Source organism: Oncorhynchus nerka, linkage group LG12 (assembly GCF_034236695.1).
Source record: "Oncorhynchus nerka isolate Pitt River linkage group LG12, Oner_Uvic_2.0, whole genome shotgun sequence".
Taxonomy (NCBI): Eukaryota; Metazoa; Chordata; class Actinopteri; order Salmoniformes; family Salmonidae; genus Oncorhynchus; species Oncorhynchus nerka.
In genome coordinates this window covers 47,526,925-47,543,979 of record NC_088407.1, presented here as the reverse complement: position 1 = coordinate 47,543,979, position 17,055 = coordinate 47,526,925, and the positions used below count along the sequence as shown (strand labels likewise).

Here is a 17,055-nt window from a genome sequence, read left to right as displayed (position 1 = left end):
ATTGAAGCAACATCTCAAGACATCAGTGTGTTAAACCTTGGTCGCAAATTGGTCTTCCAAATGGACAATGACCCCCAAGCATACTTGGTATTGGAGTGGCCACCACAAAGCCCTGACCACAAAGCCTATAGAAAATGTGTGTGCTGAACTGGAAAAGTGTGTGCGAACAAGGAGGCCTACAAACCTGACTCAGTTACACCAGCTCTGTCAGGAGGAATGGGCCAAAATTCACCCAGCTTGTGGAAGGCTACCCATAATGTTTGACACAAGCTAAACAATTTAAAGTCAATGCTACCAAATACTGAGTGCATGTAAGCTTCTGACCCACTGGGAATGTGATTAAAGAAACAAAGCTGAAATAAATCATTCTGACATTTCACATTCTTAAAATAAAGTGGTGATCCTAACTGACCTAAGACGGGGAATTTTTACTGCGATTAAATGTCGAATTGTGAAACTGAGGTGTATGTAAACTTCCGACTTCAACTGTACATAATCATCGGATATTAATTGCTACGGGGATAGCGGTCACCCTTTTTGACGTTGGCATCAAATAAAGGGGGTTGTCCTGGAAAAAAGGGCATGTCGCTGCTGCCTAGTGTCCCGCCATGTCTGTTTCTTCAACGCATGCAAAATGAGTTATGTCATGTAAAACGGCAGCGCTCTAACCGAGCCTGTCACATCCACTCATGTCGCTCTTCTCTCCCTCTTCTCTTTGTTTCACAGGAGGAACAGAACAGAGGCAAGCCCAACTGGGAGCATCTAAACGAGGAGCTTCACGTCCTGATCACGGTGGAGGACACACAGACTCGCTCCGAGATCAAGATGAAGAGAGCCTTGGAGGAGGTCAAGAAGCTTCTGGTGCCCGCGGTGAGTAGTACTGCCACGAGGGTTAATCAGTTGACTGACCTCCGCCCACAGTCAGTGTGTACATGATTTGAATAGGCCCAGCTTTCTCCAAAAGGGGAAAGGATGCAATATATTTTCGTATGTCTATACAGTGCCTTCGGAAAGTATTCGCACCCATTGACTTATTCTACTTTTTGTTGTTACAGCCTGAATTTATGGATTCAATTTTATTTATTTTTTTCCCACTGGCCTACAAACAATACCCCATAATGTCAAAATTGATTAAAAAAAAATTGTTGACATTTTTAATTAAAAGCTGAAATGTCTTGTCAAGTATTCAACTGCTTTGTTAATGCAAGCATAAATACATTCAGGAAAAATGTGCTTAGTAAGTTTCATGGACTCAAACACTGATTGCTCACCGAGTAACATGATTTTTGAATTACTGCCTGATATAATACTTAGATCTGTACTCCACACATACTGATAATTGTAAGGTCCCTCAGTCGCGTAGTGAATTTAAAACACTGATTCAAAGACAAAGGAGATTTTCCAATTGCCTCCCAAAGAAGGGCACCTATTGGTAGATGGGTAATAATTTGAAAAGCAGACATTGTATGTCCCTGATCATGGTGAAGTTATTAATTACACTTTGGGTGGTGTATCAATACACCAAGTCACCACAAAGATACAGGCATCCTTCCCAGTTCAGTTGCCGGAGAGGAAATCGCGCAGGGATTTCACCGAGGCTAAAACATTACAGAATGTATTGGCTTTGCTAGAGCTGAGGATGGTAACTACATTGTAGTTACTGTGCAATAGTAACCTAATTGACAGATGGGCATCCTGTTTCCAACAAGGCACTAAAGTAATACTGCAAAAAAATGTGGCAGAGGAATTTACTTTTTGTCCTCAACGCAAAGTGTTTGGAGAAAATGCAATTCATCACATTACTGAATACCACAAATATCCATTTCAAACGTGGTGGTGGCTTGTAATCTTTAAGGACTAGGGAGCTTCAGGCTAAAAAATAAACGGAATGAAGCTAAGCACAGGCAAAATCTGTGAGGAGAACATAGTTGTCTGCTTTCCACCAGACACTGGGATGAGTTAAATTAACTTTTTCAGCAGGACAATAACTTAAAACACAAGGCCAAATCTACACTGGCGTTACTTACCAAGAAGACTGTTAATGTTCCTGAGTGGCCGAGTTACACTTTTGACTTAAATCTATGGCAAGACCTGAAAATTGTTGTCTAGCAATGATCAACAACCAATTTGGCAGAGCAAATGTCGAACTGCAATCCGGTTAAGACTCTGGTGAAAATGCATATGAGCTTCCCTTGAAACTGTTTCTGACAGATTGTGCAGAAATTCTTCGATTGTGCAAACCCGCAGTGTCAGCCGCTGTCCGTGTGGCTGGTCTCAGACGATTCTGCAGGTGAAGAAGCCGGATATGTAGGTCTTACGCTGCAGTGGTTATACGTGCTCTGCGGTTGAGAAGCCAAATACTGCCAAATTCTATAAAATGATTTGAGGTGGCTTATGGTAGAGAAATGAACATTTAAATTCTAAGGCAACAGCTCTGGTGGATATTCTTGCGGTTAACAATTGCACGCTCCCTCAACTTGTGACAAAATTGCACATTTTAGTGGCCTTTTATCTTCCCCAGCACAAGGTTCACCTGTAAGGATCATGCTGTTAAACAGCCTCTTGATATGCCACACGAGTCAGGTGGATGGATGATCTTGGCAAAGAAGAAATGCTCACTAGCGGGGATGTAAACAATTTGTGTGCAAAATAAGCTGCGATCGTTTTTTCCCTTCCCCCTCATGAAACATGGGACAACCACTTTACATGTTGCTTTTTTATATTTGTGTTCATTGTATGTATGGTCTTTATTACAATGAGGTAGCTGTGAACATTCACTTGGAACAAACTGAAGCGTGTCTTTTTATAGCCGGTTTGCCTGGATATGACTAGAACAAGGCGTGTCACTTAATCTCAAACCATTAGTAAAAACAGACTACAGTAAGTGACCTGTGAGTGTGAGCACCATATTTCCCCGTGTTCACTTCCTCCCATGTGTCCGGAGATGGCCGTCAGGGAGGTGGGGACTGCGTGGCCGCAGTGCCTGGTTGCCTGTGGTGAACAGACCGGCCGGACAGCTGCACCTCCCGATTTCCCCCGGTCAGGAGGCGAGGTGGCTGGGGCGCTGACCCCCTGAAACTGGGCCAAGGCTGAGCAGGCCTGGCCTGCTCAATCGTAATCTGGTTTATTTCAGAGGATGGACACGCCACCACGCAGGGGCCCTCTGGTGCAGTTTGATTGCACTCTCTACCAGAGCCCTGGCATCACTTGAATCGCTTCAGTCCAAAATGGCAACAGCGAATAAAGCCTCGGCTCAATAACTTTCTCCCTTGTTTTGAGATTAATCCTTTATCCTCCAGTTGTCACTGTTTCTGTTTCGAAGGGGCTTTTAAACCTCTCTCCCTGGCATACGCCACCAGAGGATATTGCGGCGAGTAACGGCACTAACTGTGATATGGGTGATTCAGCATAAGTCACGGTCAGCCAAAGTTTGAGGCAGATTAATAAACACCTGTATGCGCTGCTCACCCCTAACTTCCCCTCTGAAGTTATCAGCTGCGAAGAGCCACGCTTATAGTCTAGCGGAGTGTCACCAGAAATATGATTCTACAGAAATGTATCCTACATTATGCTCTCATGCGTAAGAGAGCAAAGTTCTAGTAGCAGGTTTTATAGCCCCTTCTGGCTTCCTAGGCTCATTGGGGTTTATCTCCCCATGAAGTCCCCCAGGGGCTCGCGCTCTCCTCCTCTCTAGTGTTGTCACTGGGTGGGTGGGCAGCCTTGGCTGGCAGTAAATTCCCTTTATCTTGCTACCCTTAATTGGATTAAAGCTATGGCAATCTCAATCCTGCGACTCACTTTTTAATGAACGGCAACTTCTCCACATTTGACAGTGTGAAATCGTCTTTATTAAATCGCTTGGGAAACAAATGGGGTCACAATCTTTTCGACGTCCTCCTTTTAAGGAAAAGCTTTTCGCTCCACATCAGGCCGGCCTGGGGTCCTTGTCCTGACAGAAGGATGAGACGCAGACCACAGTTGTCAGTTTGACCTTGAGCCAATAGCTATTTTAGCATTGTCTTGTTAGTGGTGAAATGTATGCTATATATTTTTTTATGGTAGTTTTACATTTTAAATGATATCCAAACCCCACTTCTAGTTGATTTTGTTGGCTGATATTGAAAAGGTGTTACGGGTGTATGTCTCTTATGACCCCGTCCCTTGTCTCTAGACTACCCCACACCCCAGATACCTTGCCTAATGGCAAGGAGAGGGTGCTGATGGGAAGTGTTAAAGGTTCAGTGATTCTGCCTTGCGGCAGCTCCCTGATCCTGAGAACTCTGAGGAGATGAGACTACAAACGATGGGAGGTGGAGCTTCATTGAGCTGCTCTTTCAAGTGTGGATTTATACCACTGATCCAACCCCCCCCAGTCTCTCCCCTCCACCCCATATTGATGCTGAAGTGCCACAGAGCCTTGCTCTCGTGTCATGACTACTGGGTATAAGGCCATAAACACTGCCTGCTGCACTTGCTAACCCTGCAGAGCTTCAGCGCTAGTCCTGTGTGCCACCCTAGTCGAAGGCTACCTGGTTAGATTCACTGTGTGATCCTCCTGCCCCAGTGACCGAGGAATAGATTAATTGGCACTCGGGATGAAGGTTGGGGTGAGTACCTAAAAGCGGGCAGGGGATGATCAAAGCAGTGTTGCCCAAAAGAGATCAGAGAAACAGATTCTCCATTCGCTGAGAGAGAACCTAAAGCCAATTTTTTGCTTGATCCAAAAATGTGGTCGGCGGCTTTGCATGGAGGGTGTGACGCAACTGCAGAGGCCGACTCATGCTCCGTTCCGCCTCACCGAGCGACTGTTGAGGGTGGGAGGTCCTGTATAAACCCAAACTTCCTCCCTTGGCGACAGCTGATTTCTGCAGAGGTATCACTGTAAATGCTGCAGCGCCTTTCAGATCTGTCCTCAGCAGGTTAAACACAGTGCCTGCAGTCCAATGCATTCTAATTGGGTTGCACTTACACAAGTTTTGGTTTTATACAAATGCATTGTGCAGAATTTATTGGCCATGGTGTTTTCTTGCGGAGTGGTCTTTAAACATTGTCGCCCGCTGGCTGCCAACTCATGTTCAGGTTAAAGATAGATTTATAGCGAGATGCCAATAAGAGGTTGTATCTGCTGAGTGTTCAGAGTGCAATCGAGGGCAGGACCGCAGATGCCTCTGCACTCCGACCGGATGTGCTAGACTTGTGCCAGCCCAGGAGGCTGACAGTTGGCTGCATGTGGATTTTCCAGCAAGAAAATAACCCATAGAGGACCTCAAAATCCACAAAGAAATTGTTAATTGACTGCAAAATCAGCATTTTGCATTGGCAATCTCGGTCTCTGGACTTGAACCACATTGAAAACCTGTGGTTTGAATTGGAGCGCAGTACAGAAGAATGCATGCATTCACATTAAGCTACTGCCATGTAATGGCCTAATTTTATCAGTTTGCTTTACTTGACTGTTATATTTGTTTGCTTAATTGATGGATGGCGCTCAGCCCCTTAACGACCCTCTCCTCGCTGTAAAAGACTGGAGGCTTCGCTCTCAAATCGTCTGCTCAGATGCCCGACCGTGACGATCAATTAACGTCTCTCCCGGTCCCCCAGCACTCTGGCCATCTGCCTCCCATGGTAAGACCCACGCATGTAATGTCCCATGGAAAATCAGCTCCCCAGTATTGGATATTAGCAGAGGTTATTTTCGTAGGTTTACAAGCTGAGCTTGTCTATTTCTAGACTGGTGATTTTTGACTACAATGGTCTATTTTATTAGTTACCCCCCCCCACACACACACACAGTTTCTGATGTTTCTTTCAGCAGGACCTTCATGTTGTTTAATACAGCACAGGTAGGGGCGGCGTAGTGTCATTTTCCTGTTTTTTTTTGTGTGTTCAGAATTGGCCACGGCTGTCAGTGTGGCCATCGCCCAACTGAAGATGGTCCCTGGGCTTTTTTGAATATTGCGTGAGTCTAACTGCGGCAAAGGCCAAAGCCCTGTGTCGATTACTTTGGTGCCACTGGCAACACGCTTGGTTAATCTCCGGTAGTAACGATGGCTGTGGGAGATGAGTCTAAACGACTTCTTGCTAATTGAATCCAGGAGCCCATGTTGGTCTGAATATTCCAGAGACCGAGATGGAGGGAGAGAATAGGTAGCGTGTCGGATTCTTTCCAGCACAGTAATTAGCTTTTCACATCTGTTAATAACCTGATGCGTTGCGGGAAACATTTTTCTTTTTTTCTTCTGTCCTCTGTGCCAACCCCATCATACAGGACAAACCAACACCCCTTCCCCTTAGCCACTCGCAAAAAGCAGTAGTGGTGTTTACTGTGTTGGTTGACAGGCAGCTCATTTAGATCTATTGTAGATCCTCTTTTACTGGGAAGGAAGGGTTGGCAGATGATGGAAGCCAAGGTGGCACAGGCGGCGGGTTGAGTGATTGACAGAGCTGTCTGCTGGACGTTGTTATGGGTCTAATTAATCCTCATTGCCTCCCCAAACCGCTGGGCGCCTATTTGAAGGGCTTCTCTTCATTGACGCGCATAGCACACCACAGATAATTTTCCCAGAAAGAAATGCGTTTGCTAGTATGTCATTTATTTATCATACCCCAGTCTGTGCAACTGTAGGCAACCCTCGCTGCCCTACCTACTTGTATGGTATTAAGAGAGAAATGGGCTACACTTGTTAGCACATTGCACTGCATTGTTCAGTGTCTTTGAGCTTGAAGCGAAGCGTCTGGGATAGTTATTTTGCATCCTCATTTGCATTTCAGTTTATTTGTCTGTTTGTTGTGAAGACCCTTGTCCTCGGGCATTTGAGATAAAACACGAGAGGGTTAGGAGTTTTCATTTGAAGTTGTGACTTGGGAGCTCAGCAAAGTTCAATCCATTGCGTAGGCGCGGTTAGCTGCCATCATTGTTAGCGCCTCGTTGTTTTGTTTCAATTCTGCCGCTGCTCGGAGGCACAAGTTTTAAAAGAGAGTCAGCCGGCTGCACTCTCTCCCCTGTCCTCCTGGATCCTCTGGAAAACCATGAAAGGCCAGGAATTGAGGGGTGGAGGAGAGGGAGACAATGCACTGCGCCCCCACAAAGCTTGCGGCGTAGCTCCCTGAACAAAGTGACTGTATTAGCAACTTGAACAGAGCAGCCCCAACCTTATTCTACATTTGCTTCATGGCAGTGACTGTCTTCTTGCTGCCTCTTTTTTCTTCTCTGTCCCCCTCTTTGCTGGTCTTTTGGCCTTGTACATTGTTTTGTGTCAGATTATTTTATTGTTAACCGCTATCTTCAGACACCATGTTGTCTTGCGTGATAGCACGCTTCTGCAGTTTCTCTTCACCATAGGAGACTGAGAATTGCACAGTCGCACTAGCTCCAGACCCCAGTGCCAGATTTGATACCTCCCTCTCGCTTAGTCTGCCTTCAGTCTTTCCACCGAGGAAAGATCGGGGACATATTGCTTGGGTGACAGATGGTCCGTAATGTACGCCAGGCGGTGTGGTCAGCGGGTTGTCGTGTGCCACGTCCGCCAAGTTCTCGCCTCCAGCAGCTCGGCCAGGAACACGCAGCACAGGTCGGCCTAGTGGAGCCTGTTCACGGCCAGCTCAGTTCTCCGTGATCGAATAAACACCTTTTCTTCCTTCTCGTGCATCATTGTTCGCACCTCCACATTAGCCATTGTATGACAAATGAGTATCAAATGCAATCTGGCTGTTTCCAACCCACGGTGCCTCTCCTATTGATGATGTTTACTTGCATAGAAGTATGGCTTTTGGGTCAAATAAAAATAATTCCCTGCCTTGTATGCGATGTAGCCCGCAAGGACATGGCGGCTGGCATTCATGCGGTACGCATAGTCTAGTGGTGTTTATTTGTGTGTTTGGAACTATATAATGGTTTGAGAAGGCCCAGTAATGTACCCGTCTGGCCTCTCCTGGTAACTGGCCGGAGCACAGGTCAAAACCACCCCAGTTTTAGATCGGCGTGTCACCCCGACTCAAACCGCTGCCTCAGGGCTTGGAGAAAAAGGATCATGGGAAATGAGAGCCTTCTAGTTCCCCAGCCTGTAAGCCCCCCAACCCTCCACTCAGTGGCTGATGACACAATATTCGCCTGACCCAAGGAAGCAGCTAATGGCAACATCTGGTCAGGTCTGCCCATGGCAACATCTTGTATCAGGGAACACAGTGTAATGTCTCAAGTGTGGCTTAAAGCTCTCGCCAAGTAGATTTTCAATTCCACCTTCTACCCTGGCTCTTAATGCAACCGCTGTGTCAGATTTCAAAAAGACTTTACGGAAAAAGCATACCAGGCAATAATCTGAGTACGGCGCTCAGAGACCAAAACAGCCAAAGAGATATCCGCCATGTTGTGGAGTCAACATTAGTCAGAAATAGTATTATAAATATTCACTTACCTTTGATCATCAGAAGCACTCCCAAGAATCCCAGTTTCACAAATGTTTGATTTGTTCGATAAAGTTCATTTGTCCAAATACCTCCTTTTGTTAGGGCGTTTGGTAAACAAATCCAAACACTCGTGCAAGTCCAGCCGAAAGGTCAGACAAGAAGTTATATTACAGGTCGTAGAAACATGTCAAACGAAGTATAGAATTAATCTTTAGGATGTTTTTATCATAAATCTTCAATAATGTTCCAACCAGAATTCCTTTGTCTGTAGAAAAGCAATGGAATGCAAGCTAACTTTCACATGACCGCGCGCCACGAGCTCGTGGCAATCTGCCATACGCCTAGCTCATTCGGCCCCACGTCACAGTTGAAGCATCAAACAAGGTTCTAAAAACTGACATCTGTGACTGGACAGAGCTGCCCTGGGGAAAGGCCTGCCCTCTCCTCCACTGACTCTCTGGATCCCGTTATCATCCTGCTGGTTCCAGCAGTTTATCGGTTCTTGCTCACTAGTCCTAGTTAGCAATTCGAGACTTACCGTGCCACACTTGGCATTAAGCGCATTCCAATAAGTAGCTGTTTGAAGTATGTAACATCCTCGTTAATTAACTCTAACCGCTAGGGTAATAGGAATGGATTGTTTTCCATTTTACCAGAGGGAACCGCTGGCCCCTTTTGACAAGTCTGCCAATATCATTGACTGTGGATCTGATTTTCTTGAGTAATGGTAAACAGTGGTCAATCACATCAGGTGAGTTGTTACCCTTTAAATCTCTAATTTCCCCCAGTGGGCTCTGCCATTTATCCCCAGCAGCTGTTCAACTCTCACACTGTGCCCAACCTTTATTATAGAGCTTTCTGGCACTGCAGCCCTAAAGCAAACAAAAGGAAATAACAATTGAAAGGGCCCATTTCTCTGGACTAGATGCTAATCTGTTGCTTGCTGACAGACTTAAAACGCACGATGGACACCGGCTCAAGGCCCCTGTTTGGAGTCTCTTCACACCAGTAGAGAGCGAGAGAACAGCGTGGAAAAATGCGTTCCCCGATTAGCCATTCTGTCCACACTTTACCTGGCCCTCTGCTTCTGTGCACTGGGATTGGTAGATGGCAGGGAAGAGGGAGGAACTGTGTTGATGATCTCTGCTTATCACGAATGTGCAGCATTTATCACTACAGAATAGACACAACCTCCCTTCTGTGGGTCTAAATCGGTGGTCACCAACTTTCTTTCTTTTTTTACTCTAGATCAGTACCGCTCAGCCTATGCAACGTTAACCTGATAAAAATAGTACTGTAGCAATGAGTTTTGTGCAGTTGGCTATAGTCCCAATACATCACCACTGCATCTTGGCTTGGTTTGAATTGCCCTGCCAATTCAAGCAAATTTTAGTTTACATTTACTTGATCACACCGATATTAAAACAGTTGTATTACTTGAGGCACAGCTGAGTGAGCATATGTTTAAATCATTTTATTTTACAGTAGCTCTCTGCTGTATTTTAAGTCTCTAGTCATTGTTTTAAAAGTTTCTCAGTATCAATTTTGCTTTAGCTTGCTTTTTAACCCTGCTATGTTACTGCAGACACGGTAGTCTACGCCATCCGATTGGACAGCGGTAGGCCTATAGTGCACTTGATTTTCTCTCCAGGCCTGCTGGGAAGTCTGTTTGAACCTTCAGACACTTGAAATGGTTCAAAATGGGAACACTTCGCCTACCCGGCACACAGGGCAGCTGAATCTGGTGCACCTAGCACCAACAGCACGAGACATAGGAATGCGTTGAAGATCGATCAGTTGATCACTGGTCTAAACTAAAATAGGGGAGTAGCATATGTTGCGCTCCTTTCTCTCAAATTTGCACGTGTATTTTTTTCCAACTTTAATTAGTATTGCCTCTCCAAGCGGAGCATAGAGGAAAATATATATATTCCCGTGCATCTCCATTTTATCACGTTAGCTAGGGTGCCAGGATAACATTTGTACAATGTCGATGCATAATGTATAACGACAGACTTCTCTTTGTTTTGTTTTCTGTGCTTTGGTTTTAATGGGACTTATCTTGGCTGGCAAACATGCCTGCTCGTTCACTCAATGTTCCATCTCACTCTCTGGGGTTTAAAAAGCCTGCCTTTCACCACTGTATCCTCGATTGAAGTACCGTGTCTCTGGCCCAGACACTTCAGCTTTCAGTTCATCACACCTTTGATACCACACGAGGCCCTCTAAGATTTTTATGAACCTCTTTATCAGTTAGGGTTAAATTGGATTTCCATGTGGGATTTAGCCTAACCTTTCTCTAACCTTATTGGAGCATGGATAACATTACTAACGCTATGCAACTTGTTTCATATCGCAAGAAACTGTGTAGGTGGAGTCACACAGCCATGCCATCTCCACAGACCAACATTGTCAGAATGGCCTGAGTGAAGAGCTGTGACTTTCAATGTGTGACAAGATGCCACCTTTTCAAGTCAGTTTTTGTAACATTTATGCCCTGCTCGATCGACCCCGGTCAACTAAGTGCTGTTATTGTGGAGCGTAAACCTCTAGAAGCAACAACAGCTCAACCGCGAAGTGATAGGCCACAAAGCTCAGAACATCACTGCCAAGTATTGAAGCACGTAGCTCATAAAAATGGTCTGTCCCCGGTTGCTACCGAGTTCAAACTGCCTCTGAGCGCAACGTCAGCACAAAAACTGTTTGTCGGCAACTTCATGAAGTGGGATTCCATGGCTGAGCAGCCACACACGAGCCTTAGATCACCATGCGCTATGCCAAGCGTCAGCTGGAGTGTTTTAAAGCTCTCCCCATTGGACTGTAGCAGTGGAAATGCGTTCTCTGGAGTGATAAATTGCGCTTCACCATCTGGCAGTCCAACGGACTAATCTGGGGTTGGAGGATGCCAGAAGAACACTACCTGCCCCAATGTATGGTGCCAACTGTACAGTTTGCTGGAGGAGAGAATAATGTTCTGGGGCTGGTTTAAACTTTTTTAAACTTTTTTTATTTTTATGGTTCAGTCTAGGACCCTTTAGTACCAGTGAAGGGAAATCTTAACGCCACAGCATAAAATGACTTTCTAGACGATTCTGTGCTTTCAACTTTGTGGCAACAGTTTGGGGAAAACCCTTTCCAGTTTCAGCATGACAATGTCCCCGTGCACAAAGTGAGGTCCATACAGAAATGGTTTGAGATCGGTGTGGAAGAACTTGACTGGCCTCTACAGAGCCCTGACCTCAACCCCATCGAACACCGTTGGGATGAATTGGAAAGCCGACTGTGGGCCAGGCCTAATCGCCCAACCTCATTGCCCGACCTCACTAATGCTCTTGTTTCTGAATGGAAGCAAGTCCTCGCAGCAATGTTCCAACATATAATGGAAAGTCTTCCCAGATGAGTGGAGGCTGTTATAGCAGCAAAGCGGAGACCAACACCATATTAATGCCCAGGATTTTGGAATGAGATCGACAAGCAGGTGTCCACATACTTTTGATTGTCTCATTGACCCAGACATTGGCATATGGTGCGGTGGTACGGTCATAGGGTTGACGTTTCTGGAGACAAATTTTCCTCGGTATCCCGGAGTGTGCTTGTTCTAGTAAGCAGCGGAGTCTATTTGTTTTGATGGAGTAGAGTTGTCAATTTTTTTCTTTCCCCAAATATTCCGATAATGGCCAAATTGGAAATGTACACAGCATTATTTGACGCAGTCCAGATTTAATTCTGATGCGTCAGTTATGAGCATAACCTGTTTTTCTACCTGTCAGTGCTGTGATGGTTCCTTCTCATAATGGAGATTTTCTAAACTGCAGACAGAAGGTGTTTGAGGAGCTGCTGGTATTTACATGATTGAGCCGGGAATTTGAGACATTTTATGCAATGGAAGAGACAGAGCAGCCTTTATTTACACCCTCCCCGCTGTTCCCGCATTGTTGGGATTCTGGTCACGAACTCAGAGTGAAAGGGAGGGAGGGAAAGAATGCAACGTTGGGGAAAGATTCATATCGCAATAATAACGTGGCTTTGCTGTGTCTTTCATGTGAGCGTTCCACCAACCTGCTAAAACTGAGGAATGGGGAGTGCAGTGAAAAGGCAGCTCTGTAGTCAATTAGGCGCGAGGCGGTGCTGCCGCCGAGCCAACTGGAAAGGCTTGAAAGTGACTGAAAGTCCCCAGTCAGGCTCAGTCCCCAGTCAGGCTCAGTCCCCAGTCAGGCTCAGTCCCCAGTCAGGCTCAGTCCCCAGTCAGGCTCAGTCCCCAGTCAGGCTCAGTCCCCAGTCAGGCTCAGTCCCCAGTCTGATGGAAACGGTATAAAAATCACAAACTGCAACTTTGAAAAGTTAGCATGCACCGGCCCAATTTGTCTACTGTACCCTTTGCATTTAGGTCTAGTGAGAAGTTTGGTCCCACATGAACCCCATTGACCTAAAAAAAAAAAAAGGCTTTCATAATCAATCTGATTGCGTACCACATGCTTTGGGGTTGGGTTGCAGGGTTTGGCGTATTTCCCCGTTTCCTAGAGGCATTCATCCGCCGTGGTTCTCCAGAATGTGGCCCCTGCGGTCTTCTGGCCAACCACCCTCTGTTTGAAGGTCCCCCTAATCCTTTTAGTTGGAGAAGTAGGAAATGATGGAGTGTGAATCTGCTGTTTGTGCTGCTGCTGCCGGGTACAGTATACCCCCTCTCTCTGGGCCCTACACAGACACACACTGGGGTGTGAGTGGTAATTATCCGTTCACACGGCTCTGGCTCTGCCAGGGGACTGCGAGGGCCAGGCTCAGGCAGCTGGGGGATGCCCTCAGACCTGGCTCAACAGAGAAAGGGGGGATCGAACTTCTTTCATCTCGGTCCCAGTGTTTAAGTAGGGAAAATGGGAATGTGTATAGCTCAGCGTTTGGAGGCCCACAAGACACTTTTATTTAAAAAATTTCAGCCACCATACATTACGCCTCACTTTGCCAGCTGACGCTTCACAACCGCTTCAACACCATGCAGCTTCCCAGTCCCCCTCATCCTCCCCTTCAGTCTTGAGCTCTCTCCCCCTCGTTCACATCGATGCCTGGCAATGCATCCTGTTGCGCTGCCCGTTTGAACATTTGGCTTGGTATTGTGACTTTAATGTCGCCCGATTATGATTTTTCAACGCCGATACCAATTGGATGACCAAAAAAAGCCGATACCAATTTCGGCCTATTTATTTTTAATGACAATTACAACAATACTGAATTACAACTTATTTTAACTTAATATATTACATCAATCAATTTAGCCTCAAATAAATAATGAAACATGTTCAATTTGGTTTGAATAATGCAAAAACAAAGTGTTGGAGGAGAAAGTGCAATATGTGCCATGTAAGAAAGCTAACGTTTAAGTTCCTTGCTCAGAACATGAGAACATATGAAAGCTGGCGGTTCCTTTTAATACGAGTCTTCAATATGCTCAGGTAAGAAGTTTTAGGTTGTAGTTATTATAGGACTATTTCTCTCTATACCATTTGTATTTCATATACCTTTGACTATTGGATGTTCTTATAGGCACTTTAGTATTGCCAGTGTAACAGTATAGCTTCCGTCCCTCTCCTCGCTCCTACCTGGGCTCGAACCAGGAACACATCAACAGCCACCCTCGAAGCAGCATTACCCATGCAGAGCAAGGGGAACAACTACAGGTCTCAGAGCGAGTGACTTCATCGAATGAAACGCTATTAGCGCGCACCCCGCTAACTAGCTAGCCATTTCACATTGGTTACACCAGCCTAAACTCAGGAGTTGATAGGCTTGAAGTCATTAACCTGTTGCTTCTACTCGGGACGCTTGCGTCCCAACTAGAGCTCTGGAAATGCAAATGCGCTACGCTAAATGCTAATAGTATTAGTTAAAACTCAAAAGTTCATTAAAATACACATGCAGGGTATCGAATTAAAGCTACACTCGTTGTGAATCCAGGCAACAAGTCAGATTTTTAAAATGCTTTTCGGCGAAAGCATGAGAAGCTATTATCTGATAGCATGCAACACCCCAAAAGACCCACAGGGGACGTAAACAAAATAATTAGCATTTCGGCGTTACACAAACCGCACAATAAAATAGAAAACATTCATTACCTTTCACCATCTTCTTTGTTGGCACTCCTAGATGTCCCATAAACACTATTTGGGTCTTTATTTCGATTAAATCGGTCCATATAAAGCCTAGATATCGTTATATGTAGACTGTGTGATAAACGAAAAAAACATTGTTTCAAAACGTAACGTCATTTTTTAAAATTCAAAAAGTCGACGATAAACTTTCACAAAACACTTTAGGTACAACTTTAGGTATTAGTAAACGTTAATAAGCGATAAAATTCATCAGGAGGCGATGTAAAGATCATTAGCTGTCCGTCTGGAAAAATGTCCGGCTAGAAACTCAACGAAAATATCCGGTCCTAGACCGGAGGAGATACGGTGTCCTGCATGTGTTTGACCAAGAAAAAACTCTAAGGGAAATGACAAGACTCTAGACACCGTGTGGAAGCTGTAGGTACTGCAACCTCAGTCAATTAATTGTGGTTCACGTTTATCAATGGGTTCAAGTAGCGCATGGATATATTTTCCCATTTTCAGTGATCAGTTTTTCCTGTGCTTTTCGATGTAAATGCCGTTCTGGTAAAGCCACAGCAGTGATTTAACCAGTTTTTTTTAAACGTCTGAGTGTTTTCTATCCACACAGACTAAGCAAATGCATATACTATATTCCTGGCATGAGTAGCAGGGCGCTGAAATGTTGCACGATTTTTAACAGAATGTTCAAAAAAGTAGAGGGTCGACTTAAAAGGTTAACAGCGCAATGCTTGAAGCATTGCGAAGAGCTGCTGGCAACACGCATGAAAGTGCTGTTTGAATGAATGCCTGCTGGTGCGTTCCATCGCTTAGTCGGACTGCTCTATCAAATCATAAACTTAATTACAACATAACACACAGAAATGCGAGCCTTGGGTCATTAATATGGTCGAATCCGGAAACTATCATCTCAACGTTTATTCTTTCAGTTAAATACGGAACCGTTCCGTATTTTATCTAACGGGTGGCATCCATAAATCTAAATATTCCTGTTACATTGCACAACCTTCAATGTTAATTCATAATTACGTAAAATTCTGGCAAATTAGTTCGCAACGAGCCAGGCGGCCCAAACTGTTGCATATACCCTGACTCTGCGTGCAATGAACGCAAGAGAAGTGACGATTTCACCTGGTTAATATTGCCTGCTAACCTGGATTTCTTTTAGCTAAATATGCAGGTTTAAAAATATATACTTGTGTATTGATTTTAAGAAAGGCATTGATGGTTAGGTACAATTGTGCAACGATTGTGCTTTTTTCGCAAATGTGCTTTTGTTAAATCATCCCCCGTTTGGCGAAGTTGGCTGTCTTTGTTAGGAAGAAATAGTCTTCACACAGTTCGCAACGAGCCAGAAGGCCCAAACTGCTGCATATACCCCGACTCTGTTGCAAGAGAAGTGACACCATTTCCCTAACTAAATATGCAGGTTTTAAAATATATACTTGTATATTGATTTTAAGAAAGGCATTGATGTTTATGGTTAGGTACACGTTGGCGCAACGACAGTCCTTTTTCGCGAATGCGCACCGCATCGATTATATGCAACGCCGGACACGCTAGATAACCACTCATGGTTGATGATATTACTAGTTTAACTAGTGATTATGATTGTTTTTTATTAGAAGTTTAATGCTAGCCAGCAACTTGACTTCTTACTGCATTCGCGTAACAGGCAGGCTCCTAGTGGAGTGCAAGGCAGGTGGTTAGAGTGTTGGACCAGTTAACTGTAAATTTGCTAGATCGAATCCCTGAGCTGACATGGTAAAATCTGTCGTTCTGCCCCTGAACAAGACAGTTAACCCACCGTTCCTAGGCAGTCATTGAAAATAATGTGTTCTTCGCTGACTTGCCTAGTTAAATAACGTTGTCCAAAAATACCGATTTCCGATTGTTATGGAAACTTGAAATCGGCCCTAATTAATCGGCCATTCCGATTTAATCGGTCGACCTCTAATTGTGACTGCGTAATAAATTCTGCAAATGCTGCTCCTCGGGGATAATAAACCAAGTGTTCCACTTCCCGTTGTCTCATAAGCTTGTTTTACACCATTTATTTTGGTCTGAGTGACTCTTGGCATTTCAGGAGGAGAATCCGGTGTAAACATTAGCATCAGCCATTGAAACAGTGACTGATTGTGGTAATGTTCAATACATTGACTCACAGCCTTCCCCCTTGACTGCTGAGGGATCCCTGCCTCGGTGGTTCGTTCCTGGGTCATTCCTTTGATGGGGGTATTTTGCCTGGCAACCATCCTCCCTGCTGAAACATGTGCTACCAGCTGATCCCCTTTGGCTCATGGTCGAGGCTCAGCCGAACAGATTAAACAGTTGCTGATGTCTTTTCCACCCTTGTCATGTGACCACTGTTCACCCCGATCCACCATCACAATTCCCCCCACTGAAGCATCTGCCCCATCTTCCCCAGTCGAGAGGGCAGAAGCCTGTTAGGGGAGGGCTCTGATCAGCTTTGACTCAATCTCTGAATCTGATGCAAATCCGACATTATTTAAACCTCCCGAAATCAGCCCTGGCCAAATCCCTT

The 17,055-nt window shown here is 45.0% G+C and overlaps 1 protein-coding gene across 4 annotated transcripts in view; it reads left to right on the top strand.

The window, feature by feature from the left end:
* Window positions 1–17,055, top strand: part of qkia (QKI, KH domain containing, RNA binding a) — a 93,416-nt gene that overhangs the window by 56,450 nt on the left and 19,911 nt on the right. For all 4 annotated transcript variants that reach the window (XM_065025625.1, XM_029674991.2, XM_029674988.2 and 1 more), the window contains exon 4: window positions 727–870. In XM_065025625.1, the coding sequence (XP_064881697.1) occupies window positions 727–870 (144 nt within the window). The remainder of the gene's footprint in view (window positions 1–726; window positions 871–17,055) is intronic.